The sequence below is a fragment of the Mytilus californianus genome, unplaced genomic scaffold, assembly GCF_021869535.1.
Source record: "Mytilus californianus isolate M0D057914Y unplaced genomic scaffold, xbMytCali1.0.p SCAF_7, whole genome shotgun sequence".
Taxonomy (NCBI): Eukaryota; Metazoa; Mollusca; class Bivalvia; order Mytilida; family Mytilidae; genus Mytilus; species Mytilus californianus.
Genome location: NW_026262723.1, coordinates 84,012,345 through 84,038,797, shown reverse-complemented (window position 1 = coordinate 84,038,797; position 26,453 = coordinate 84,012,345). Strand labels below are relative to the sequence as shown.

The 26,453-nt window shown below is 32.9% G+C and overlaps 1 protein-coding gene across 2 annotated transcripts in view; it reads left to right on the top strand.

The window, feature by feature from the left end:
- Nucleotides 1-26,453, top strand: part of LOC127707695 (uncharacterized) — an 89,734-nt gene that overhangs the window by 22,602 nt on the left and 40,679 nt on the right. For both annotated transcript variants that reach the window (XM_052212358.1, XM_052212357.1), the window contains exon 2: nt 16,808-16,942. In XM_052212358.1, coding sequence (XP_052068318.1) covers nt 16,808-16,942 — 135 coding nt within the window. The remainder of the gene's footprint in view (nt 1-16,807; nt 16,943-26,453) is intronic.

Genomic DNA, 26,453 nt, shown 5'->3' with positions numbered 1-26,453 from the left:
AATGAATTATTCAAACTTGCTGAACTTAGAAATGGTAAAAGCTTTATTGAATTCTCATTCTTAAAGTTTTTATGAATCGAAATGGTTACATATTCTGAATGGGGAAAGTTGATATATCCTTGGCTTTCCAATATTCGGGTTTGGTCGTTCCTGATGAAGGTAAATCCAGAAAACTGCTTCGAACGCATGAAATATTTACAGCACTGGGGAGATACTGCTTCTAATGGACTATCATTCCCCGAGGGTATCATCAGCTCAGTAATTCATAAAAAAAAACTTTCTTAAATTGTCCGTTTAAAAATTTCGAAATAATTTGGAAACTTAGTTTTCAGCTCCCTCAGACAAAGCTGACCTTATATAGATTTGGCTATTATCTTGCAGTCTTTTTTTCTGCCATATTGCTCTTCAAAATTTTGGTGCCTATGCATCCTTGGCTTTCAAATATTCGACTTTGAGCGTTCCTGATGAATGTAAATCCAGAAAAGAGCTTCGGACGCATGAAATTTGTTGTTTTCAGTGTTGTTTTCATTTTTTTCAAGTCTATATAATGACGTTTTTTCTAAAGGTCTCATTTCTTTTGTAAACTTATCTTAAGTTCCATCTATTCAGAAGGTACCTTTCTATATTTTAAAGTGGAGTTACATAGCATAGGGGCTGTGTCTAAATAGTGCAACAGGGGGTATAGTTCTTACATTATAACATTTGAGTTCAAATCATACTTCATCAAATGATCAATTCGAAAATTGAATTCTCTTCAGTGGATGCTTGAGGTCAAAATATTTAAAAATTAATACGTTGATAAAACAAAACAAAAAACAACGATAAGGCAAACCCTGCGTTGTCACTTTTATCCTTTTTTTTAGCTCACCTGGCCCGAAGGGCTAAGTGAGCTTTTCTTATCACTTGGCGTCCGTCGTCCGTCGTCGTCCGGCGTCGTCCGGCGTCGTCCGTCGTCGGCGTTAACTTTTTACATTTTGAACTTCTTCTAGAGAACCACTGAATGGAATGAAACCAAACATGGCATGAATGTTCCTTATGAGGTGCTGACCAAGTGTTGTTACTTTGTAGCGGATCCATCATCCAAGATGGCCGCCAGCGGGGGACTTAGTTTAACATAGGACCCTATGGGAAATACATACAAATGTCTTCTTTTGGAGAACCACTGAATGGAATTAAACCAAACATGGAATGAATGTTTCTTATGAGGTGCTGACCGAGTGTTGTTACTTTGAAGCCGATCCATAATCCAAGATGGCCGCCAGCGGGGGGATTAATTTAACATAGGACCCTATGGGAAATACATACAAATGTCTTCTTTTAGAGAACCACTGAATGGAATGAAACCAAACATGGTATGAATGTTCCTTATGAAGTGCTGACCGAATGTTGTTACTTTGAAGCCGATCCATAATCCAAGATGGCCGCCAGCGGGGGACTTAGTTTAACATGGGCCCCTATGGGAAATACATACAAATGTCTTCTTTTAGAGAACCACTGAATGGAATGAAACCAAACATGGCATGAATGTTTCTTATGAGGTGCTGACCAAGTGTTGTTACTATGAAGCTGATCCATAATCCAAGATGGCCGCCAGCAGGGGACTTAGTTTAACATTGGACCCTATGGGAAATACATACAAATGTCTTCTTTTAGAGAACCACTGAATGGAATGAAACAAAACATGGCATGAATGTTTCTTATGAGGTGCTGACCGAGTGTTGTTACTTTGAAGCCGATCCATAATCCAAGATGGCCGCCAGCGGGGGACTTAGTTTAACATAGGACCCTATGGGAAATACATACAAATGTCTTCTTTTAGAGAACCACTGAATGGAATTAAACCAAACATGGAATGAATGTTTCTTATGAGGTGCTGACCGAGTGTTGTTACTTTGAAGCCGATCCATAATCCAAGATGGCCGCCAGCGGGGGACTAATTTAACATAGGACCCTATGGGAAATACATACAAATGTCTTCTTTTAGAGAACCACTGAATGGAATGAAACCAAACATGGTATGAATGTTCCTTATGAGGTGCTGACCGAATGTTGTTACTATGAAGCTGATCCATAATCCAAGATGGCCGCCAGCAGGGGACTTAGTTTAACATTGGACCCTATGGGAAATACATACAAATGTCTTCTTTTAGAGAACCACTGAATGCAATGAAACCAAACATGGCATGAATGTTTCTTATGAGGTGCTGACCGAGTGTTGTTACTTTGAAGCCGATCCATAATCCAAGATGGCCGCCTGCAGGGGACTCAGTTTAACATGGGACCCTACGAGAAATACATACAAATGTCTTCTTTTAGAGAACCACTGAATGGAATGAAACCAAACATACTAGGAATGTTCCTTATGAGGTGCTGACCGAGTGTTGTTACTTTGAAGCCGATCCATAATCCAAGATGGCCGCCAGCGGGGGACTTAGTTTAACATGGGACCCTATGGGAAATACATACAAACGTCTTCTTTTAGAGAACCACTGAATGGAATGAAACCAAACATGGCAAGAATGTTCCTTATGAGGTGTTGACCAAGTGTTGTTACTTTGAAGCTGATCCATCATCCAAGATGGCCGCCAGCGGGGGACTTAGTTTAACATAGGACCCTATGGGAAATACATACAAATGTCTTCTTTTAGAGAACCACTGAATGCAATGAAACCAAACATGGCATGAATGTTCCTTATGAGGTGCTGACCAAGTGTTGTTACTATGAAGCAGATCTATAATCTAAGATGGCCGCCAGCGGAGGACTTAGTTTAACATAGGACCCTAAGAGAAATACGTTCAAATGTTTTCTTTTAGAGAACCATTGAATGGAATGAAACCAAACATGGTATGAATGTTCCTTATGAGGTGCTGACCGAGTGTTGTTACTTTGAAGCCGATCCATAATCCAAGATGGCCGCCAGCAGGGGACTTAGTTTAACATGGGACCCTATGGGAAATACATACAAATGTCTTCTTTTTGAGAACCACTGAATGGAATGAAACCGAACATGGCATGAATGTTCCTTATGAGGTGCTGACAAAGTGTTGTTACTATGAAGCTGATCCATAATCCAAGATGGCCGCCATCAGGGGACTTAGTTTTACATTGGCCCCTATGGGAAATACATACAAATGTCTTCTTTTAGAGAACCACTGAATGGAATGAAACCGAACATGGCATGAATGTTTCTTATGAGGTGCTGACTGAGTGTTGTTACTTTGAAGCCGATCCATAATCCAAGATGGCCGCCTGCAGGGGACTTAGTTTAACATGGGACCTGAGAGAAATACATACAAATGTCTTCTTTTAGAGAACCACTGAATGGAATGAAACTAAATATAGCATGAATGTTCCTTATGAGGTGCTGACCGAGTGTTGTTACTTTGAAGCCGATCCATAATCCAAGATGGCCGCCAGCGGGGGACTTAGTTTAACATGGGACCCTATTGGAAATACATACAAACGTCTTCTTTTAGAGAACCACTGAATGGAATGAAACCAAACATGGCAAGAATGTTCCTTATGAGGTGCTGACCAAGTGTTGTTACTTTGAAGCCGATCCATAATCCAAGATGGCCGCCAGCGGGGACTTAGTTTAACATAGGACCCTATGGGAAATACATACAAATGTCTTCTTTTAGAGAACCACTGAATGCAATGAAACCAAACATGGCATGAATGTTCCTTATGAGGTGCTGACCAAGTGTTGATACTATGAAGCCGATCCATAATCTAAGATGGCCGCCAGCGGAGGACTTAGTTTAACATAGGACCCTATGAGAAATACGTACAAATGTTTTCTTTTAGAGAATCATTGAATGGAATGAAACCAAACATGGCATGCATGTTCCTTTTGAGGTGCTGACCAAGTGTTGTTACTTTGAAGCTGATCCTTCATCCATGATGGCTGCCAGATGGGGACAATGTTTAACAAAGGACCCTAAGGACAATACATACAAATGTCTTCTTTTAGAGAACCACATACTGAATGGATTGAAACCAAACATGGCATGAATGTTCCTTATGAGGTGCTGACTAAGTTTTGTTACTTTGAAGCTGATCCTTCATCCATGATGGCCGCCAATGGGGGAACTTCCTTTAACATAAGACCCTACGGGAAATACATACAAATGCTTCTTCTAGAGGTGCACTGAATGGAATGAAACCAAAACATGGCATAAATGTTTCTTATGAGGTGCTGATTAAGTGTTGCTACTTTGTTGCCGATTTACTGTTCAAGATGGCCACCAGGATTTTTTATTAAATTACAGGACCAATATTAAACCAAATTTGGCCTCACTCATTATTAGGGTATCTGTTATGATTTTAATCTATTTTTACATGATTTCCAAAACCAAAGTAGAATCAGGTGAGCGACACAGGCTCTTGAGAGCCTCTAGTTTAATAAAACACTCGCGTTTGTTTCGTTAAAGTCGGTGCTCTTGAATTTATATCGACCGGGTTTTTTTTTTCGTTTTTTTTGCAGGCACTTTATTTATTGTTTTTTAGTTTAAAAATCTCAACCATTTAATAGGTTTAGAGCATGCAGAACCGCAAATGGAAATTGAGATCTTTTTTTTTTATTTTTTATTGATCTTTTTGGTGTTCAAACTACAGTGCATACATACATTTTTACAAGACATAAGTGAATGACATGACATTTATGGCATTGTTATACTATTGATATTATGCGAATAAGACATAGTAAAAAAAATTTACAAGTTGATGATGTGAATACTCAGTATATGATACATCTTAAAAAAATACTTTGGAATACATTAAATATATAATCAGATTAAAAATAAATTTAATTAAATAACTTCCATAAATCCCCCCCATCTGTCGACAAATGACTCGTGTTTGTCTTTAGAAAGATATAAATATTCTAATATCTCTAGACGTCTTTTCAAAAATTTAAGAAAAGCTTGCACAGATATTAACAGTCTGTCTAATTGTGTGTTCTTTACATAATTAATGTAATACTTTGCCTGTAGAATACAATAATTTAAAACTACGTTATCAGAATTCAATATACCAAAAATGACACTATCTTTATTCAAAAATATTTTTACTCCAAAAACTAAATACCACCAATTAGAAAATTCTCTCCAAAACTGTTTTGTTTCTATACATTCAAAAAATTTATGCTCTATAGTTTCTATTTCTTTACAACTGGCACATTCATTAGTTAAGGAAAGTTTATATTTTTCAAGAAGATAATTATGTGAGACTATTCTGTGTAACATTTTATATTGGAAAGCTTGTAGTTTGCTTTCTATAGTACATTTAAAAGCTAGTGAATAAATATTTTTCCATTTTTCGTCACTAATTTCTATATTAAAACTTTCTTCCCACCTTTGTTGTGAAATAGGAGAAATACTTCCCCGATCGATAAAAAGTGAATATACATCCTTAGCAAATAATTTACTGATAGGCTTTTTTTTATTCTCATTCTCAAAAACGAATCCAAATGAGTTGCTGTTAGGTGACATGTGTTGTTGTAATAACAAATTTTTCCAGTCACGTGGTATAGCAAGTTTAATAGATAGAATGTCTACAAAAGTAACATTCAGTTTATATTTTTGGTTAATAGCGTCTTGAGACAAAAATTCGCCTTTATCATCTACAATATCATTGATGAACCTTATGCCTTTCATGTACCAAGATCTGTAAAAAATACTCGTTCTGTCAATTTTGATAAACGGATTGAACCAAATAAATTCTTTTCTAACATGAAATGCATTTAACGAGATGAAAATACCCTTGAAACGTTTCCAAGCAGATAACACTTCTATATAAAAAAGAGGTGCTTTTAAATTTAAAAACTCAAATTCACATCTGCTCATAAATAAATCCTCTAAATCAAAAAGGGGGAAGAATGCTTTGGAAACATGTTTCCATTTGGAGTCATGTTCTGACAGAAATCTTTTTACCCACATAATACGAAAGGATAACAGCTGTACTTCAAAATTTGGGGCTTTTAGTCCCCCCTCGCTAAGAGACTTTTGAATAACTTCCGATTTAACTTTCGGAGTACTACCATTCCATAAAAAACTATTAATGTCACGTTGTATTTTAATTACATAAGATTTTGGTACATGTGTAGATGAAATGACATAAATAAGCTTCGATATTGCAAGTGATTTAAGAATTACAATTTTACCGATCAAGGAAAGGTTTCTGATCCTCCACAGTTTAATTATTGATTCCATTTTTTCTATGCATGTATCTAAATTAGAACAAACCATTTCTTCAAAAGCATTAAATTTTAAACCTAAGGTTTTAAAACCATCTGTCCATTTAATAGGAAGGGAACCTTCTTTGTTAAATTTATTTCTTCCAATCCATGTTGCTTCGGTTTTCGAAAAATTGACTTTTAACCCTGAACACTTCTCAAAATCGTTAAAGGAATCTAATAAAATTTGCGCGGAAAATACATCTTTCAAAAAACAAGTGGTATCATCAGCCAACTGTGAAATTTTTATTTCAGTATCCCCAATTTTTATACCAGATATCTGATTGTTCTTACGAATACTTATTGCCAGCAGTTCAACTGCCAAAATAAATAAAAAAGGAGACAAAGGACACCCTTGTCGAACACCTCTCTCAATTTTGAATGGACTAGAACTAAATCCATTATTAACGACAAGACTAGATATATTTGAGTATAAAGTTAAGACCCATTTCCGGAACTTGCTACCAAAATTAAAACAAACCAATGCTTTTTGAATGAATTTCCATTCTAGCGTATCAAACGCCTTTTCGAAATCGACTAGTAATATAAGCCCTGGATAATTCTTTAAAGTAGTAAACAATATAATATCAGCAATGAGTCGTAGATTTTCACCAATGTATCTACCAACCACATATCCCGTCTGGTCCGGATCTATAAGTTTTGGAAGAAATAATTTCATTCTTTCTGCAATAACTTTGGCTAATAGTTTGTAATCAAAATTTAAGAGAGAAAGAGGACGCCAGTTCGACAAGAGTGTTCTATCTTTATCTTTCTTTGGAATAAGAGTCAGAATACCCCGTCTTTGGTCTATTGAGAGGGTTCCGGTTTCAAAGGAATATTCATAGCTTTCTAAAACATATTTTTTTATATCAATCCAGAAAAATTTGTAAAACTCAGCAGTTAGCCCGTCTGTACCAGGGCTTTTATTATTTTTAAATGTTTTCAAAACTTTAACGCACTCAGATTCTGAAATATCTGCATCGCATATATCCTTTTCCAGAACTGTAAGCTTAGGAATAAAATTTAAATCAAAAAAATTAGAATCACCTGAATATTTATCAGGGTCTTCTTTTGATGAGTACAGATTTTCATAGAAATTTCTCTCTTCGTTTAGAATTTTTTCTTGTGACACAATTTCAATGTCGTTTACAACTAATTTGTTTATACATTTATTTTTATAATTGCGTTTTTCTAATGATAAGAAATATTTTGAATTTCTTTCATTGCCTTCGCAGTGCTCGGCGTGTGATCGTATAATAGCCCCCCTTGTTTGATTGTTTACTATTTGCTCTAAATCTTCTTTAACAATGTCTAATTCAATCAAAAGTGTATTTATATCTTTATCTAAATATGTACGAGAGAGAGTTTTCTGAATTTCGTCTTGTCGTTTTTTTAAACTGGACTCTCTTTCCCGCAATTTCATGTTTTTATATTTGGAATATTTGACGGTTGCGCCTCTTATTTCACTTTTTATGGTATCCCATTTCAAATTTTTATTTTCTAAATTGTGATATTTATTATCACATTCTGATAAAGTCTTTTTGACTATATCCACATAATCTTTATCTGTCAATAAACCAGAGTTGAATTTCCAGAAACCGGGACCTCTCTCACTATAGTTTTCGCCGGACAGTGTCAATTTGATAAGACTTCGTTAAGAAATTGAGATCATTACTTGGAATGCTTCTTTGTTTGTACTAATTAATTAATTGATTAGCTTCATGTTTTTGATATTTCAAATATATACTAAAGGTATTGTAATGAGTTTTAACGTTGTCTTACAATTGGACTAAGAGATACAAATTGTTTGCGTTAAGTCAAAACTGCTAAAACTACCAAACAGTCTCATTGAGAAATCTTGTCATTTGATTTTTTTAGATATAAGCCAAGGCAAAACGAAAACAGATATTTTGCTACAGAATGTTTCCAACAAAGATGTTAATATGTGTCAAATGTTTTGTTTGGTAAGGCCTTGGCTCATCTGTATTTTGTCCAAAACTATGAAAAAAATTTACATTATAAGTAAAAATCAATAGTCCAATGTCAAAATGTTTATAACATTATCAAATGGAACATTATTTATCTCAACTATATAACCTGTTCAATTATCAAATAAATTAACATTAGTTAGAAGGCTTGAGTTTTGGTATTTTTGTAATTATCATACCTTCTTCTATGTTGCCTTACTGAAAAAACGAACATGAAACAGAATTCGTATATACTGAAGAAGTATCTCAGGTAACTTTTATTTTGACGTAAAAATATTGTTGTTATTTCTTAATTAGATTTTAATTGCGCCATCCTTGGAGTATGCCTTCGTTAAAATTCAAGACTGAACAGATTTGAGAAACATATAGCATTAATCGTCGAAATTAAATACAACTACAGAAAACTGAGTCAAATCTTCCACACCGCTTCACTCAGTTCTATTGATATGGCAAAATCCATGTTTGGTAAGGCAATTATAAAACAGTTGTTACAAAATGTATAATGATGCTATGACAGTTTCCATGAAATCCTTTCTGTGGTTTAATAGTTGTTGTTGATAAAAGATGTATATATCTCTTTGTTCCGGATATGGTGTACAAAAAATTTTTGCACCTTTGGTTGCGGTATACCATCTTTGCCGCAAGTGTATTGTTTTCTGTTTGGTATGAAATCTATAGTTAAGATCCATTTATTACACCTTGTGATCCGTTTATTTGGCAATCGCCAATGGCAGTCAGCAGAGTTTAAGAACATTTGTTGTTTGACCTGTTAGTCAAATGCGATTTCGTGGTTACAGGTGAACCAGAAATTTAAATATTCAACGAAATACAAATATTCTCTAGGCTTGTATGCAGACCTTAATAAAACCACGAAATCAAATATTCACGAAAATACAAAGTTTCCTCAATCCACGAAAATTAGTACCCACGAAAATAAATGAATCCACAGTATCCTGAAAGTTGGAAGTTCAAATCTTCATAATGGCTGTCTTTCTACAGCTCTCATTTTTTTCATAAACTAATTTATTATCGTGGGTAGAAAAGTTGAAATAAAATATTGTAGCAATACAGGACAGCAAACATCTTGGCAATAAAACAAGGAAACAACAAACACGAGGCCACAGTTTCATCTTTTCAGAATATTACTTTCAAAATCTTAAAATGGGTTACATAGCATAGTATTGTAGTATAGGGGCGATTGTGTATAAAAGCGTCAAAAGGGGAGATTTATTTCTCAAATCATAACATTCAACAATCATGATAGCACGTGCATCACATTACAACGTCACAACAATGCATAGGAAAACAAACAAAAATTTTGCTATAATTCGTATTTCATGGTTGTGTATAAAACTATAATTATAAGAATTGAAAGCTTTTTTTTGTAATTTTATAGGGTTGTAAAAATGTTGATCATAGATATAAGAAGATGTGGTATGAGTGCCAATGAGACAACTATCCATCCAAGTCACAATTTGTAAAAGTAAACAATTATAGGTCAAAGTACGGTCTTCAACACGGAGCATTGGCTCACACCGAACAGCAAGCTATAAAGGGCCCCAAAAATGACTAGTGTAAAACCATTCAAACGGGAAAACCAACGGTCTTATCTATATAAAAAACGAGAAACGAGAAACACTTATGAACCACATCAACAAACGACAACTACTGAACATCAGATTTTTAGTTTAGTATAAAGCGCAAATATGCTTCGGTCAACGTTTTTTCATCCCAATAAAATTACAATTCAAGCATTCAAATCTTAAATACAAACGTTGAAGAACTGATAAAAGAAAAAAGAAAAAACAGTAAAGCAAAACCCTGCATTCCCACTTTTTCTGCCGACCTTGGCATCGTTACCAATGAACAACTAAGAGAGTTGTTAGCCAAGGGACCAAAATATAGAATTCTCCAGCCCATCAACTGGAAAAAGAACTTCAGGTTACTGATGGATGCAGTTGAGAACTATGCAAGAAAATGGGTAAAGCGCGAACCAGACGAACCAGAACTGGACACTTTGTCTGAATGGATCAAATCTATTCGATCATACATTCAGAAGGGCATTCAAAAACTACGATGTACTATGAGCACAAGAGTAAATAACCCTTTCAAGAATCCGGATGTTGTTGATGCTTTATCCTCTTTGCATGACAAATACGCCGTTGTTCCAGCAGATAAAGCCTCCAATAATACTGTCTTCATATGTAAAAACCATTATTTGCAATGTCTCACAATAGAGCTTGGAATAAATAGAACTACTGGTAATCCTACATATTCTTTAACATCATTTACCAAGGACGAAATTTTACAAAATCACAAATCTGTCCTTCTTTCTTTGGTATCAACATCAAAGAAAACGAAGAAAATTTACCATCATTATACTGGATACCAAAACTTCACAAAACTCCATATAAAGAACGATACATAGCTGGGTCATCAAAATGTTCGACTAAACATCTTTCTAAAATACTGACTACTATTCTTTCTACAGTTAAAGATGGGCTCCAAAAATATTGTGATGAGAAATATTCTACCAGTGGTGTTAACCAGATGTGGATTCTCAAAAATTCGAAAGATCTACTGCTTAATCTTCGATCACAATCTTTGCAATTTTGCAGCAACATAAAGACTTTTGATTTTTCTACGTTTTACACTACTATTCCCCATGCTCAGTTGAAAGATCGACTTCACCATCTCATTAAACAGAGCTTTTTCTATAAAAATGGGGATCGTAGATACAAATTTCTTGTTTTGGGTTACAATAATTCATATTTTGTGAAGAACCACACTGAATCTACCAGAAAATATACTGAAGATGATATTATCAAAATGCTGGACTTTTTGATCGACAATATATTTGTTGAGTTTGGAGGATTTATATTTCAACAGACAGTCGGTATTCCAATGGGTACTAATTGTGCACCCCTACTGGCCGATTTGTTTTTGTACTCGTATGAAGCAGAATTCATTCAGAACCTTCTAAAAGACAAAAAGAAAAAGCACCATGCGAAATTCTTTAATTTTACTTTCCGATATATTGATGATGTCCTATCATTGAATAACCAATATTTCAGCCAATACTTACATCTCATATATCCCAGAGAACTTGAAATTAAGGATACTACTGATACTAGAAGGACTGCTTCATACCTTGATCTTTTCCTCAATATTGACACAGATGAACGACTTCACACGAAAATCTATCATAAACGGGACGATTTCAACTTCCCAATTATCAATTTCCTATTTCTCAGCAGTAACATACCCTCTGCCCCTTCGTATGGTGTTTACATATCTCAGTTGATACGTTATGTTCGTGCATGTTCACACTATACGGATTTCATATACAGGAGTGTGCTCCTAACGCAGAAACTGCTCCAACAAAGTTATGAGGAGGACACCATCACGAATTGGTCGATCCATACGATGTGTCTTTGTCCAAACTAACTAAGGACATTTTTACACGTGTTAGATTGTGGTTTGACATTACGTCGTCTGATCTTTTAATTATCAAACGTGACTTATTCCCGATTGTGACTGTTTAGCTGAGTGTGAATTCGCATTGCTATAAGACGTGTCACGGCACTTTTCTATCCAAAATTTATGTATTTAGTTTTGATGTTATATTTATTATTCTCATCGGATTTTGTCAAATGTCTTATCGTTTGTAGTTGTAAATCTTATTTTTTCTGTTGTATTGGTGTGTTATGGTAAAGATAATTAATCACCCAGTTCATTAATTAGATTTTAGTTTGGGTCAACAAAAATTTATACGATATATTTGGTTTACAGTTTGATTTAGAAGAAACACCGACATAGCTAGATAATACTATTAATTATCTAATTACTACCACATTTTATATTAATTAGTATTGTAATTTTCATTGTTATTAATAAATGTTATATGAGTATTATAAACCAAATCTTGAATTCTATCCTAATTCTATCCTATTTTGGGAAAATTTCAGAAATTCAAATGTGACGTCACTTTGTTTGCGTTGATCTCTTTGGCGAACTCGGCTGTGAATTTTTATGTGCTGGTTTATGTTGTGTTATGTATCCGTTTTTATTATGTAGTTAGTCACAACTTCGGTGTTTTCATGTATATCTATTATATAGTAATTTTCATAAATTTACTGTTTGCAAAAGTATGAATTATTCTAAATACTAAGGATTTTCTTATCCCAGACATATAACCTTAGCCGTATTTGGCACAACTTTTTGGAACTTTTGGTCCTCAATGCTCTTTAACTTTGTGCTTGTTTTGGCTTTCGAACTTTTTTTATCTGAGCGTCACTGGTTAGTCTTGTGTGGACGAAACGCGCGTCTTGCGTATTAAATTTTAAACCTGGTACCTTTTGTTAGCTATTAATCTTATGTTTCTCTGTCCTATATGTTCTCCCATTTATTTGTATTGTAGTCCTGTCATGTAATGTTGTCATTTTAATGTTATATTTAACATTGCCATAAAAGCGGGAGGTTTGGCTAGCCACAAAATCAGGTTCAACCCACCATTTTTTTCTGAAAATGTCCTGTACCAAGTCAGGAAAATGGCCATTGTTATATTAAAGTTCTTTTCTGGGTGTGTTACATTTTAATGTTGTGTTTCCGTTGTGTCGTAGTTCTCTTCTTATATTTGATGTGTTTCCCTCAGTTTTAGTTTGTAACCCGGATTTGTTTTTTTTTTTTCTCAATCGATTTATGAATTTCGAACAGCGGTATACTACTGTTGCCTTTATTTCCTACTGTGAGTAAAATATTTAGGTCCGTTTCCTGGAAGTTGTTGCTCGATTGTTTGTTAAAGGTATTGTAACGGGTTTTAACTTGAGAATACAAAATTTTCATAGAAGGTATGATAAGCTTTTTTTTTTGTCCCTTAAATTCAAACAAAAATATCATTTAACTACATAATAAATCCCTTCAGACATTTTTCTCACATTAGTTTTTATTTTTGCTGTTTTGTCTTACAATTGGCTTTAAGATGGTAAAAAATACTACATATAGATAACTCTGTAAACATCAGCTGAACGTATTAATCACGTCCTATTGTTAAGGAAATATTAAGCTTCTCAATGATCAAACTTAGTGTTTATCAAACTGCTATACATCCAATGAAATTTTTCCGATAAAGTGTGTGGTTCAAATTTTTTTAGAATTTTAATATTTTTGTCAAAGGGTCAAAGTGAATATTTTGTCAAAAATCTATGAAAATTAAACGAGCTAAATTAATTTTAGTCAAGGTGTTTGGTACCACCTTAAGGCCTACACATGTCTTGCATTTAGTCAAAAACTGCTAAATCCACCAAATAGCCTCATTGTGAATCTTGTCATTTAAATTCATTAGATATGAGCCAAGGCTAAATCCGAACAGATATTTACTGTAGGATGTATTTTACAAAGATGTTAATGTGTATAAAATGTCATGTTTAGTTAGGCCTTGACTCATCTGTATTTTCACAAAAACTTTGAGAACAATTGACAATATTAGATCAAAATCGATATCAATATGCCAATTTCAACATGATTATAACATCAAAGGTGAACATTTATCACAGGGGACATTCCTGCACTAATAATCCTGTTCAATTATTGATTGAATAAACATTATTTTGGAAGGCTTGAATGTTTTTGCTTTTTTGTAATCATAGGAGCAAAATAATGGCTCTTATCATACCTTCTTCTTTGTGATCTTCTTGAAAAAAATAAACAGGAAACAGAATCGGCGTGTACGTAAAAATATCTCAGCTAATTTTAGTTTGACGTGAAATATATTGTTGTTGTTTCTTAATTACATTTAAAATGTGTCGTCCTTGGAGTAGGCTTACATTCAAAATCTTGATAATCCAGTCTTAAAAAACTAATAGCATTTATTGTCGAAATAAAATAAAACTATACAGATGTTTCAGTAAAAGCTTACACATTGTTTCACTCATTTGTATTTATATGGAAAAATCCATGTTTGGTAAGGAAACCTTCAGATTATTCGAATCAAGAACTTGTAAAACAAATGTTACAAAATGTATAATGATTCTATGACAGATTCAATGAAATCCTTGCTGTGGTTTAAGAGATGTGAACAGTTGTGGATACAAGATGCATATATACCTTTGTAGAAACCCATAAGTCTATTATTTGCTATGAAAAGCCTCAAAACGTTTTTTGAATAGAAAATGTTGCCTAATGTGTACAATGGAAATATGTTAAAAAGATTTTTGTTTATTTTGGGTGTTTTATTAGAATGAGTCAGTGGAGTATCAGCCTGATGTATATATAAGATAACTACCCTTTTATAGATGTGTTTTAGCGTCCACCAGCAGCGGTATTGACCCAACAAATAAAATAAAATATAATTCATATAAAAGAGAGAACAAATAGAAACAGAGCATATGAAAGCATTCAGCCACTAAAAAGATTGTGCAAATATTATAAGAAATTCCAATTGATAACACTGGTATATGACGATACATACTTCTACAAGTTGGTTAATTAATGAGTATATAGTGGTGTTAGTAACAAATAGAATAGGTAACTCAAAGAAGCTAACGTAATATTTCATATTCAGAACGAATACTGATTTTGTTCTTATGCTTTATCTTGCTTTTTTATATGTATCCAATTAACTTTTCTTTTTCAAACTGTTTATAACGTAGTATTCTGGGAAGCAAATTTACTTAGTCGGGAGGCAACTCTTTAGAGAAAGAGAAATGATGTTTTTTTTTCAATTGTGTTCGTGTGAAGATAGGTTCTCATGAAAAAATGTGAATTTATTTTACTCTATTTGTACCGACACATAGTACTATTTTACGTGGCCAAAAAAAAGCACAAATGCGCTTAATATGAACTATATCATACATTAATAATTAATTTCTCAGAGCTTATTTTCATGAGCCCTGTATATCATATCATTCCGGGGGCCAGTTTCACGAAGCTATCCTAAGACCTGTCATAAGATATATCTTAGGACATGTCTTATGGACCTCTTTTGACTATCTTAGGACATATCTCAGACCTCGCCTCGAATGTGTCTTAGGATGATCATAGCAAAAATATCCTAAACCTGTCGCAAGTTCTTTAAATTTTTAAATATTAACATGGATTTATGGAAAAAATCATGTAAATATAGTATGTGTTTCCCATAAATTACTAAACCGTATTGATTAATATTCCATAATTAGATAATTTGCAAAATAAATATGAAAAGTAACTGTAATTTATATAAATAATCTATTAATAATACACCAATATATAAATTCAAATACAAAATTGAAAATAAAACAAAATTATGACTTTTTTGTTTTGTACAAGTGAGTTGAATTCAATTTGTCACTGTTTGGGTTATAATAAAGTTAAAGGATAAAATCGTGAATTCTTGCTATAAATAAATCGAACGTTCATTGTTGATAAATCAGTTTGATAATCCGTCAACCTATTAAGATTTAGTTATGAGCAGGAAAAGGATATTAGATGATGATTAGATAATTTGCAAAATTAATATAAAAAATAAGTGTGATTTATATCTGTTTTTTAACTGATGGCTATCCTAAGACCATCATAAGACACCTCTCGTGTAGTCCTAACTTTATGACCAAGTTTAAGAGATGTCCTAAGTTAGGACCACTTTGTGAAACCCACTTAGGACTTAGTAATGTCGTAAAGCCATCCTAAGACATGTCTTAGTCCTAAGACAGCTTTGTGAAACTGGCCCCCGATTTCTTAGTATATTTCAGCAGTTTGATTATAGTTAATATGCATTTATACAATGAATGGTTATATGTGTTATTTCTACCCATAGAATGGAGTACATTGGTAAATGGAACTTGTTAATATGCATTTCTACAATTTATGGTTATATGTGTTATTTCTACCCATAGAATGGAGTGCGTAGGTAAATGAAACTTGTTAATATCGATTCTACAATTTATGGTTAAATGTGTTATTTCTACCCATAGAATGGAGTGCGTAGGTAAATTGAACTTGTTAATATGCATTTCTACAATTTATGGTTATATGTGTTATTTCTACCCATAGAATGGAGTGCATTGGTAAATGGAACTTGTTAATATGCATTTCTACAATTCGTAGTTATATGTGTTATTTCTATCCATAGAATGGAGTGCGTAGGTAAATGGAACTTGTTAATATGCATTTCTACAATTTATGGTTAGATGTGTTATTTCTACCCATAGAATGGAGTGCGTAGGTAAATGGAACTTGTTAATATGCATTTCTACAATTTATGGTTATATGTGTTATTTCTACCCATAGAATGGGGTACATGGGTGAATGGAACTTGTTAATATGCATTTCTACAATTTATGGTTATATGTGTTATTTCTACCCATAGAATGGAGTGCGTAGGTAAATGGAACTTGTTAATATGCATTTCTACAATTTATAGTTATATGTGTTATTTCTACCCATAGAATGGAGTGCATTGGTAAATGGAACTTGTTAATATACATTTCTACAATTTATGTTAATATGTGTTATTTCTACCCATAGAATGGAGTGCATTGGTAAATGGAACTTGTTTAAATATGCATTTCTACAATTTATGGTTATATGTGTTATTTCTATCCATAGAATGGGGTACATGGGTGAATGGAACTTGTTCTACAATATGTGAACAGAACAGGACAAGACAATGTACTAGTGGAACATGTACAGGTGACGCTTGGGAGGTTACAAGTTGTGATTATGGAAACTGTGTCATAGAAGGTTTGTCAAGTTTACTTTTTATCGCTTTTTCATAGTTGTTGACCTATTAATGACTATGATTTACCCTATGAACATGATGAAAAGCTTTGAAGGTTAAAACTTCAACCTTATGTCGTTGAAGATCATTTTGATAGTTTGAAACAAACAAACGGATGAATTTAAAACCAGAAAATAAAATCAGTTTTAAACTGGAGCGAAAAAGAAAGCAAACTGATATTCATAGTTTAAATGTACAATAAACTCCATTTAAATGTTACCCACTGTCACAGGTTATTGGAGGGGTGGGCACCTGCAAACACGCTTAGCCCCGCCACATTATGTATGTACATGCCCCAAGTCAGGTGTCTGTAATTCAGTGGTTGTCGTTCGTAGCTGTATATCATATTTGTTTTTTTGTCAGTTTTCTCGTTTGAATTGCTTGCATTTGTCATGTCGGGGCCTTTAAAGCTTACTATGTGGTATAGTTGAAAGCCGTATGATGACCTTTAGTCGTTAACTTCTACGTCATTTTGGACTCAAGTGGAGGAAAGTTGTCTCATTGGCAATTACACTACATCTTGTTTTAATATTTAAGGTTTCAACAACATTTTAATGTATTTTTTAACATGTTACAGAATTATAAATGACGAAAGATGACTCAAAACATCAACTTTGACAGGTTTTGGAAAATTTTGAATATTGATCCCGTAATCAATAGAACAAAACCACTATTATGTTGGAAGAAGAGATTTATTTTAAATTTTTTCTAATTCAGTTAATTCATTTTGGTTAAAGACGTCCTCCCATGCAAAATTTTACAGTAGAGATTTATTTATATTTTTTTTCTAATTTAGTTAAATCATTTTGGTTAGAGACGTCCTCCGATGCAAAACTTTACAAAACTATGTTAAATTTTCAATAATGTCTTCAAAAAGTTAATATGCAGCGTTGGGAAAAAAAACATTTATATCTAATTGAAATAGGCGAAATTGTTGATAATTTGTGTGAGACTATTATTTAACTCTTTAAAATGAAAATAACACTTTATACATTGTATGTGTACGAGGCGCTTTTCGTGATTGCCATTCATCAGGGTCGCTCAGAGATATCCATTTGACGTGACTCTGTGCTTATGTATCCCGTCATACTTTGAACGACAAAATTATTTTATTTATTAATATTACTTTTACTGTTGAGTCTGGTTTTTTTGTGATATACATTTGACATGACTCTGTACTTATGTATATCGTCATACTTTGTACCACACAATTATTTTATTTTATTTATTAACATTACTTTTACTGTTAAGTCTGTTTTTTTGTTATATCCATTTTACGTGACTCTGTATTTATGTATCCCCTGTTACTTTGTACGACAAAATTATTTTATGTCTACATGTGCGAATTTCAAACGCGCAATTTTACGCCAGTACTTAAAACCTTCCATCCTTTATGGGTGGATTTTACATAGATAAAAAAAAATCGTATAATATAAGCAAAATGAGGATTTTAAATTTGATGTATGCCTTTTTGTGCTTCTTCGTTACATTTGTTTGTTTTTATAGTGATTAAGATGATAACACAATGTTGACTGCTGTACCCCTATTTTTGACATTTTTACCTATTGTGTCTGTTTGTTTTGTTCACGCATCGTTGTCAATATAATGGAATTTGATGCGACTGTCATACAAGTGAGAGGTTTAGCTAGCTATAAAACCAGGTTCAATCCACCATTTTCTACATAAGAAAATGCCTGTACCAAGTCAGGAATATGACAGTTGTTATCCATTCGTTTGATGTGTTTGTTTTTTTGATTTTGCAATTTGATTGGGGACTTTCCTTTTTGAATTTTCCTCGGAGTTCCGTATTTTTGTGATTTTACTTTTTTCAAAACAAAATATTTGAACACCAAGGATGTATAAGTACCGAAACACGTATTTTAGCATTTAGATTTAGTATTCGAATGCTAGTGTATTTTTAAAAAAAATTAAGATTTTGAGTGAACATCATAAAAAGTTTTTTCATAAAAATAAAATACATTAATAGAGATATTAATTTTATTCGTTTGTCTAGTATTTTACATGACTCTGTCGTTCAAAACTTTATACCTCCATATTGTGATAGCATGATAGAGCCACCTATAATTTCTTATTCGTAAATAAAAACCAGTAGAAGTTTAATTTCTAATTATACGTCAGTTACATCAGACGTCAGTATAGTAAATAATGCTCCTTCCACATGAGACTGTGAAACATCAAAGTTTAGTTATGATCCCTATGGCCATGTAATTACAGAGGACCTCAATATCGTCCAAGACCGAGAGGTTATAAACTTCTGAAAAAGGACCAAAATATCGTCCACCGTTGAAAATAAATTGGGAAGAGTGTCGTCAGGTTATTAATGATGCTCTTTCATCCTATGGTGTAAACGGGATAAATCTGACAAAAAGTCACTTGATTCCTATTTGAATAAATGTTTAAATATTGTTGATATTCGCATACACATTTCGAAAATGATTAAGAAATAAATAAAAGAATAACTAAGACGCCCATTTCTAGGATTAAAAAACAAAATTCAAGTACTCGCAAAGCCTTTTGTGTTCGTACCGGCCGACAAAGCAGCCAACAATGTGGTGGTGGTATGACGTAAATACTACACGGAAGTCCTTACGAATGAAATAATACATTCAACTACATTCAAGGCCGTACGCTTCACTGAGAGTCATATAGTAAATAATCATGTCACAACCACAGCACAGCTTAAAGCCTCTTCTGAACATTTGAAGGTCACCACTATGTATTGGTTACCTAAACTACACACAAAAAAAACCCGTAAAATATCGTTTCATCTCGACCTTTATTAAGTGTTATACTACTAGAATTTCAGTGCTTTTAGCGAGTTCCTTAACTACTATCAAAGACATGATCATTAATTTTTTTAATAAAACATATGAAAATAGTGATTTTAACCTTTTTTGGAGTGTAAAACATTCTTTGGATGTTTTAGATAAATTACGGGCTTTAGGTGGTCCTTTTGATTCGGTTGACGGTTTTGACTTTTCACTCTTTACACTACACTTTCACATAATCCTATCAAGCAAAAGTGTTCCTAATTAATGAAATTGTCGTTCGATAAATCTAATTGCAAATTTATTTGCTGCAACTCATATAAAGCCTTTTTCTCAAACGAGAAAGGTAAATATGCTAGATATACTTACTGGAGGTGTGATGAGATAAATCCATTGGATGTAAGATGTGTGCTGATTGATATTTTAGTCTTAGATACATGCTTTTTTTATTAGTTATTGGCCTTGAACTAGCTGTCAGTATCTGCGAGTACTCTCAGATCTGTACTTAGTGTCCTTTTTGTTGTTAGGGATGAAGGCTAGATAAATACCCTGCCACGTCCAGTCTGTGTTTAATGTTTTTCTGATTCCATCTGATGAGTTATGCCTTTTCCAACTGATTTGTATAGTTTGTTCTTATCTTGTGCTGTTTCACCACTGTGAGGTTAGGGGAGGGTTGAGCGCTCACAAACATGTTTAACTCCACCACAATCTGTATGTGCCTGTCCCAAGTCAGGAGCCTGTAGTTCAGTGGTTGTCGTTTGTTTATATCTGTCATATTTGTTTTTCGTTAATTGTTTTGTAGTAAATTAGGCCGTTATAGTTTTCTCAATTTAATTGTTTCATATTTTTCATATCGGGGCCATTTATAGCCTACTATACGGTACTATACGGTATGGGTTTTTTCTCATTGTTGAAGGCCGTACGGTTGCCTATTATTGCTTACATCCACTTTATTTGAACTTTGGTGGATAATTGTCTGCAGTTTGAACAATCCCTTCTGTCTTTATTTACTAAATAAAGTATCAAGGGATAGTTGTTCAATGTTAATTTCAATTCAAACAATCTCAGTATTTAATTTGTGTATTTACACTGGCTATTATCTATAATCAGATAGATATCTGTATAGGGAATTAGGAGATAGATCATATCAAACTAAGACTAAGTTTTACTGAATGCGTTAGTCATTTATAATTTATGACTAATATTGATGGAATGATCAAGCTTATACTTTTATTTCAGATGCAGCTTGAGAGATTCTATTTTATCTGTACATGCTTTAAAGTTTGCTCAATTTTACCTATTAAAAGGGTTCGTACCCTTTTAGAGTGTTTATGTACTAAACACTTTTTCTAAGTAGCAGTTTGAATAACATTCTTCAAACTATAATAGACAGGGGAAAATTTAAGTCCATTGATACATAAATAACTAATTGAAACAATTTCCGAAAGTACCATTTGCTTTTAAATTATTATTTTTTTAACACGTGTAGTTTTTTTAGAATTTGCATATTAATAAAAAAAAAAAAGTCCGTTGATGAGTATCCTTTTATTGCGCAGTCCGTTGGGAGTAAAAGTTGCGTCACAGGCTTCAGAACATCAGTAGATCAAATGTTCCGAACACATATGACTTTTAAAATGGGTATATATAAATTATGAACTAGCGCTTAATACAATTAAACTGAATTTTGATATAGTGGCTTACATGTACCTTGGTGTTGCATGCATTGATTTTGTATTAGATGATATCTCTAGGTAAACTAATAGCAATAGAGTCAGGTATGGACCTGTCCAATATCTGTACAGGCTAATAAGAAAAACAAAGTAGTATACTCCTCTTTACCACCATTTCTTTATTGCTTCAATGTTGGCACTGTTTGTGAATACAATTCAAAATTAAAGGGACTAGTTTATTTTAATATAGACTTTTTGGAATTTACCTTGAGAATATACCGAGGTCCACAGGACCCAAAGAGAATTAACTTTTTCAAGATTGTATAATTCTGATTTGATATAACTTTTCATAAAAATCACAACTGTATTTATTGGTATTGCACTAAATATGAAATAATGCTACTTTTGTTGCATGTTTTGTGTTTCATAGGATTTTAGTTTTTAGAATATATTTAAATCAAAACTTCATCTGAATCGTGTGGCAATGTCTATAAATCGACAAAAGGTTCCATATTCTAAGTGTTATTTTTGCTACGCGCACATACCTGTAGAGTTATTGGCCTATGCGCAATTTACCGCTTCTGTTCATATAAGTTCTGCTGATTTAATCTCTTAAAACGTAAAGAAAAAATAAATTTACGAAAGTTTGATGGTTACAAATTGTCAACTGACTGATTTAAAGGTATATTATTCATTAGTGAATAGTTAATTCTTAATTTTATTTTTTTTTTTTTTTTTCTCAAATAGTGTTGTGCATTCTTTCCAAATAGTTACTATGTTTATAATAACATTACTCTTGGTCAGTTTTTAATGTAAATGCCACCTTTTAATTTCGCTTTTTTTATCCTTATCGTACATGTACATTTTCTTCAGGATAGTGATGAAGTTTTGAATGAATCTCTTGTTGCCTACAGTTTTAATCATATCTTAAACACCTTCATTTTTGTGCCTACCACTGCATGCATAGTTCATGTGCAATGCTGAACAATTTTGGTAGATACCCAATACTATTTACAAAATGATTTCAATATGAAAAAATCTACAAAACTTGTAGCAAATTCTTACAAATGCCACTGAGGAATTATTACTTCATAAAAACTTAGATGAACGTTTCCTCGATAAACCGAATGAGAGATGGATACGGTGACCTTTTTAAGTTGTTTACATCCTCGTCCTTTGGTTTCTGGTGGTATAGTTGTCTCAAAGTCTGGCAATCATACCACATCTCTTTATTTTTTTTTTAAATGTTTGATGCGAAGTCCCTGACAAAACTATATTTAATTATTTACTAATTATTGACAATACTGGCATATTATATCAAATTTTGTTTAAAAATACTTAGTGTTAAATGATATTATATTGATTTGTGTAATAACACGAATAGTATTCCATAATTGGTTTCGAATATAATTGTTATCCGTATAACTAATTAAATCTATTAATTGTCTGGAATGAAGGTTTTTGTCAACAATCTCAATGATTTCTGACATTTACATATAAAATATCCCAAAGTTTTCCTTTTTTCTCTCAGCTTGCAAATACATTTTCAACTATTTCCCTAAACAGACAACACAGAAAGAATAATAAGAACAATCATGTCATTTTTTATAATTTTTATAATTAGTTTTTATATCAAAGTCAAACTTTTTGTGTTATTTGTGTACAAATTAAAGGATATACGAGGCAACAACCCATCGAAACAAAAGCGGACAAACGATTTTCAGAAATTAACGTTTAGTCCTGAAAAATATGGGAAGCTCTGAAGCGCCCCATTTCAAAAAAGTTGACTTTAAGATATAACACAGACTATAAAAGATCAAAACCAAATTCCCTAAATATAAATATAACTTAATTTGCCACTCTTCAAAGGAAAAATATTAAGAAAACTACTCTGTGTTAATAACTTTCATAACACCGTTACTTTACCCTATTAAACGACATATGCCTAGTAAGTAAGCTGTATTATTTATATCATTCATTGGAGCCAGGAATCTCTAGTCGTTTGGTTTATAGAAGAAGAAGAATTATTTATTTATAATAAACATTAATTTCCCGTGCCTGAGTGAGATATGAAGATTTGTTCACCCAAGAAAATTCATATTTCCCGAGGGCCTCGCCCGAGGGAAATATGACTTTCGAGGGTGAAGAAATCTTTATATCTCCCTATAAATCCAATGGAAATGATTTTTTTTATTTCACTGCCTATACTACGTTTACTTCTAAGTACCTGAACATTAAATATTAATTTACATACTGTTTTCTAATACGCTTGGTTTCATAATAAACAAGACATAATTTAAAAACATTGATACACAGTACCGACCAAAACTTTAAAATTATTTATTATTTTTGTTTTGATTTTATGTCTGAAATAATTTTGAACGCGATAATGACTTTACTATCGCAATTAAAAATGTCCGAAACGTTAATTACATTAACCGCGCGTACCTTTGCACTAGGTAGTCCCGATGTTCAGAGGGTAATATGAAGTTTTGTTCAATGTCACGTGGAATGGTCTCAACCAATCAAATATTGATTAAGCTATCAAATTTAGCATACAGTGGTTTAATAGTGTATGCAACCTGAATAAACAAATAAATACATGTTTTATAATACAAAATAATCAGTCAGACAAATAGGCTTATAATAATAGTTTATTCTGAAAAATGAAAATGATTTTTGAATCGAAATTTAAGCTTGATACTAAAATGAAAGAAAAGGTAAACGCATTTACAGACAGATGTTATAAGATTGGTTTGGTAGTTTATACACACTATGTTGATTGATTTTTCAAAATTGAACAGTCAATAATAAATTGTGCCACAGTTTTACTCTTAGTACTATTTATGAGTTCTTTCAATTTATACATTGATGAAAGGTTAGGGAAGTCATAGTCATGTAAAGTTTGAAGCTTTCGAAGGAGTTCGTTACGAATGTTGTTATATAATGTTCAATTAATCATGAAATGGAGCTCATCTTCTACTTCGCCACTGTCACACATTTTGCATAGTCTTTGTTCAACGGGAATATTTCTGATACTCCCCTTTCCAAGTTCTAGAGGGAACGTTCCACGTCGCATTTTCGACAAGGCTGATCTTTGATTTCTGTTGAGACATTACTTCAGATATTCCTCCGTTATAAATTGTGATTTTATATATTTGTATGTTCTGAGTTTTGGCATATTTTGAACACTGTCAATTCACGACAAGTTATGACGTTCTTTAAAAGAGTTTTTCACAGTGTCCAACACATGAGGGATTGAAAAACTGTTTGCGTTTTCGGAGGTATTATATAGTTTAGTCCACAGGATTCTATACGTGTTTTTGCATGGTTGAACCAGGCTAAATATCTCTTGCTCCCATTGAAATACATTATGTGCTACGAAAAACCGGATACCACCCTATTTCTCCCGTTATAACCGGTAGGGTAGATGCCATACCAACAACAAGAAAAGTTCGTATCGCCCGATATTGAAGCCTCTCTAATTTACAACCCTTTACACCGAATGTGTATTCTATTATCGAAGAAACAGTGGAACAAAACTCTTTCTAATAAGTAGCATATTGTCCATATCGTTCATTTCATAGTATTTCGAGGTAAATGACCTGCTCCCTGTTGATACAAGTTCATCAACTGATTCTTTGAAGTCTAGGTACTGTGTTATTACTAATTCTCTGTATCTGTATTTTGGAACAACTTCAAGGACCATCTCATCAAAGTCGAATCTGTATTCACTTTCTGCTTTGGGAACTTTTCGCACATACAAAACTTCAGTCTTATCCGTATTGACTTTTAGGTTCCATGTTTTACTCCATTCACTTACGCAGTTTATCTGTGTTTGCAGTCCTTCGCAGCTATCCGATAGAAGAACTATATCGTCCGCATAGAGTAGGCAACTCATACAATTATTCCCAATATTACTCCCTAAGCCTAGACGATTAATTTCTGGAAATAAGTCATTGTTAAAATGTAGGAGCAAGATTATCCCCTTGTCCTACACCCGTCTCTACTGCGAACCAGCCAGTAAGATGACTATTTAGTCGTACAGCTGCTTGCAATTTTGATCATGTTGCCTTGGTTGCCCTGCACATATTACCACGTAATCGTTTTTTAGATCTAGATTCGTTTATATTAAATGCATGTCTTGATTCGTGTATTTTTAATGCTTTAAAAATGGTCTGAACATTTGCCTATTTAAACGACTAGTTTATTTTCTCGTTATATTGTGTTGTTTTGTAGCATTTGACCTGGCCTTCTCGAAATTTACTTTTTTCAAACTTATATGGATTAATGAATAACAAATTACAGAATCGAATATCCTAGCTCAACAATAATACATTTTTAATTTAATAGTTTGTAGTAATACTTTGTAGTTTTGATCTTCACAAATCGATAAATAAATGATTGGTAATGATATTCCTGTCCGTTATTCAATACAATACACCATGCAATTTTTCAATATTTCAATATTCTATTAAAGTGTCATTCATCTCTCATTAATACTAAATAAGTGTAAAATATAGATATAAAAAAGAGAGCCATTCAGTACAGAATTATAAGAGACTATGACATTAAAATATTGTAGAAAAATCGTTTATTATAAAACATATTTATAGGTACATTATATACAGTGTAAAACGTTTTACGTCTATTTAGAATAAGATAACAGGCTATGCCACAGCTACGAATCATGTCAATATCTGTAAATAAAATCAATTTGAAGATATAAAATCACTATTAAAACGTTTTGCTTCATCAAATATGTTTTTCCTCAAATCATTATATAAAGGACACAATAAAATTATATGAGCTTCATCTTCTGATGTATCCTAAAATTATGACAGACTCGACATTTTGAAAGTAAATTTTCCAATCTCGCTGTTTCGATTTTAAATGGTGCCAATCCACATCGAAATTAAGCAAAACACTCCTTTGTGGAAATGGCATTTGAACTTTGTAATACGTTTCAGTTTCAAAACTGTTCTTGAATAAATCATATGTTTATTGTCCCCTTT